General features: G+C 43.5%; 1 protein-coding gene across 1 annotated transcript; it reads left to right on the top strand.

Moving 5' to 3' along the window:
* Positions 1-951: 951 nt before the first annotated feature.
* On the top strand, positions 952-1,859 carry LOC307068252 (olfactory receptor 10J1-like; the record flags this gene model as incomplete). Its single annotated transcript, XM_079726034.1, is given in 4 exon segments — positions 952-1,213; positions 1,216-1,295; positions 1,299-1,577; positions 1,581-1,859. Coding segments are annotated over 4 exon segments (900 nt in total).
* Between the last annotated feature and the right edge of the window lie 1,193 nt (positions 1,860-3,052).

Here is a 3,052-nt window from a genome sequence, read left to right on the forward strand (position 1 = left end):
AATATGGATAAGGAAATCAGAATATAATTTAAATATACCCTACAGGAGCTTACTGTCTAAAGGGACCAAAATGTGAAATATTACATGAATTGGACTGAGAGCTATCCTTCAACAAAATGATATAGCTTTATTGTAACTCTGCTCTTTATATTCAGGGTCTGCTTTTGCTTTAGATGAAGGACACCTGAATTTGCTGCATCTTCCCTGGTATAATTGTTTACCTCTGCAGAGTAGGTGTATGCCTACTCACAAAGTTGAGTAAGGCTGTAAATCTGCCTTCTAGTTTAGGGAAGATGAAGATGTAGCATAGTTTACAATATACATGAGTGAGTGCTGTGAAGTGTCAGCCAACTTCCATCATTCAGACAGCAGTAGAGAGAGGATGGTGCTTGGTTAAGATTCACCTTCTCCTTCTTGAAAACAAGACGAACATTTCTGAGTCTGCTTTGCTTCTGCTTCTTAAAGGATGTGCAAGGGGATGATTCATAGTTTTGAAATAAAAGAAGTCTCCAGTCAATCCCTAAACAAATTGTTTTCAAGCATCAAATGAAAATTTCAGAATACAATATGCATTGATGGAGGGGAAGACATGCATTAGTCTTTGAAGAATGGGGATGATTTAAATAAGAGGAGGAAAAGAGGAAGGCCATTCCAGATGACAAGGAGGAAGAGTAGGTGAAGTGGGAACATACATGGTTATACAGTGGGGGTGGGGGGGAGGAAAATTAGATGATTCTAGCATGCATAGGAAGTTGTAATAGATGGCCACAGAACAAGAATATTTTAAGCAAAGTTAAGTAAATCCAAAGATCAACTTCAATCCACTGGGAAATGTATCCCCAGGTTTATAGCTGAGAATGAAGTTCAATCAATTTCAGAAATGTGATTAAACTGCTTTACTAAAATTATGCAACTTTTATTCTTCTACTTTTCCGATTTAGTGACCACCCAATGAAGAGGGAGAAACACACTCTCACCACTGAGTTTGTTTTGCATGAGCACCAGCTCACTCTTTTTGTGGTATTTCTTACACTGTACATCTTAACCCTAGCAGGTAATATAATCATTGTGACCATTATCCGTATTGATCATCATCTCCACACCTCCATGTACTTATTCCTCAGCATGCTGTCCACTTCAGAGACTATATATACATTGGTCATTCTCCCAAGGATGCTATCCAGCCTCGTGGGTATAAGCCAGTCTATCTCACTGGTGGTTGTGCCACACAGATGTTCTTTTTTGTAACCTTTGGGATCACTAACTGCTTCCTGCTCACAGCAATGGGATATGACTGATATGTGGCCATCTGCAACCCCCTGAGATATACAGTCATTATGAACAAGAGGGTGTGCAACCAGCTGGTGTGGAGGGCCTGCAGCATTGGGCTGATTGTAGCTATGACACAGGTGACACCTGTATTCAGGTTACTTTTCTGTGCAACAAAGGTGGCCCACTTCTGTGACATCCGACCTGTGATGAAGGTATCCTGCATGGACACGACTGTCAATGAGATTCTGACTTTGATCATCAGTGTTTTGGTGCTCGTTGTGCCTGTGGGTCTGCTCTTCATCTCTTAAATCCGCATTATCTCTACTATCCTCAAGATCGCCTCAGCCGAGGGCAGGAAGAAGGCCTTTGCTGCCTGCGCCATGCACCTCACTGTGGTCATGGTCCACTATGGCTGTGCCTCCATTGCCTACCCCAAGCCTAAGTCAGAGAACACCAAGGATCAGGATCAGCTGATCTCAGTGACCTACACTGTAATCACCTCCTTACTGAACCCTGTGGTGTATACCCCAAGGAACAAAGAGGTCAAGGATGCTCTGCTCTGGGCCATTGGAAGGAAACTTTCCTGACAATTTGGGAATTGTTCTTCTGAGGCTCTTAGCATCCATTCTAAGCAGAACTATGAGTAGAAGAGCCCCACGTCCTTGGCTCCTAGAGACCTGGCCCATAGGAGGAGGAGAAAAGACGAACAGCAACAGCTTCTAACCGGGAGTCTGAAAGCTTTAAATATAGCCCCTGGACAAAATGCTGGCCCTGTTTTTGTGGATAATTAGACAAACAAGGACAGGATATGCCTGAAGAATAGGTCGAGGAGTAATGTGGACCAAGGATTTTTCATTGGCCTTTTGGTTTTCTCGTGGTTCTCCACTTAATGAAGACAACAGGGAGTCCCTTAGAAAAAAACAGAATCCAGTACATACATTACTCCTTACAATCCCTTCCTTCCTACTTAAGAGCATGAGAATTGCTCAACTTGGAGTCTCTGTGGCAATCTGCTTGTACATGACATATCAAGTCATAAATTACTGTGTGGACAGGAAAAGTGGCCTCAGAATGAGACAGCCCAGGGGAAACAGATTTCCTCTCCCAGCTGCTTTAATTTATCCCAGTTTCTAGCAAAACTGTTTATTAAAGATGGTGACCACAGACAGTTTAATTAGAGATCCTAACAATTCCAAATCTTGTCAGCCATATTAACAGCAGTTTGAGGGCACATTCCAAGATCCTCCTGGGTCAGTTCAGCTGCTGTTAATTCAGAAAGCATGTAATGGGTAATAAGAATGAACCAGGCTGTGGGCTAGATCCTGGGGAAGGAAAGATGAAAAAAAACCTAATGCCTGGCTTCAAAAAACTCAACTCTAGTGGCAAAGACAAACTTTTTTTTTTTTTTTTTTTTTTTGCGGTACACGGACCTCTCACTGCTGTGGCCTCTCCCGTTGCAGAGCACAGGCTCCGGACACGCAGACTCAGCGGCCATGGCTCACGGGCCCAGCCGCTCCACCCCATGTGGGATCTTCCCGGACCGGGACACGAACCCGTGTCCCCTGCATTGGCAGGCGGACTCTCAACCACTGCACCACCAGGGAAGCCCCACAAACATTTAAAGATATAGTTTCAATCCTTTATGTCAAGTGATATATACAAAAGATCGAAGGAGAATGGGAGGGAGGGAGGGAGAGAAAGAAAAACTCTGTTGGAGATGCCAGGGAAGTCTTCAGAGAGGAGGTGATCTGTAATATGGACTGGTTTTAAAACACTTACA

The sequence above is a fragment of the Hyperoodon ampullatus genome, assembly GCF_949752795.1.
Source record: "Hyperoodon ampullatus genome assembly, chromosome: 2".
NCBI classification, from domain to species: domain Eukaryota; kingdom Metazoa; phylum Chordata; class Mammalia; order Artiodactyla; family Ziphiidae; genus Hyperoodon; species Hyperoodon ampullatus.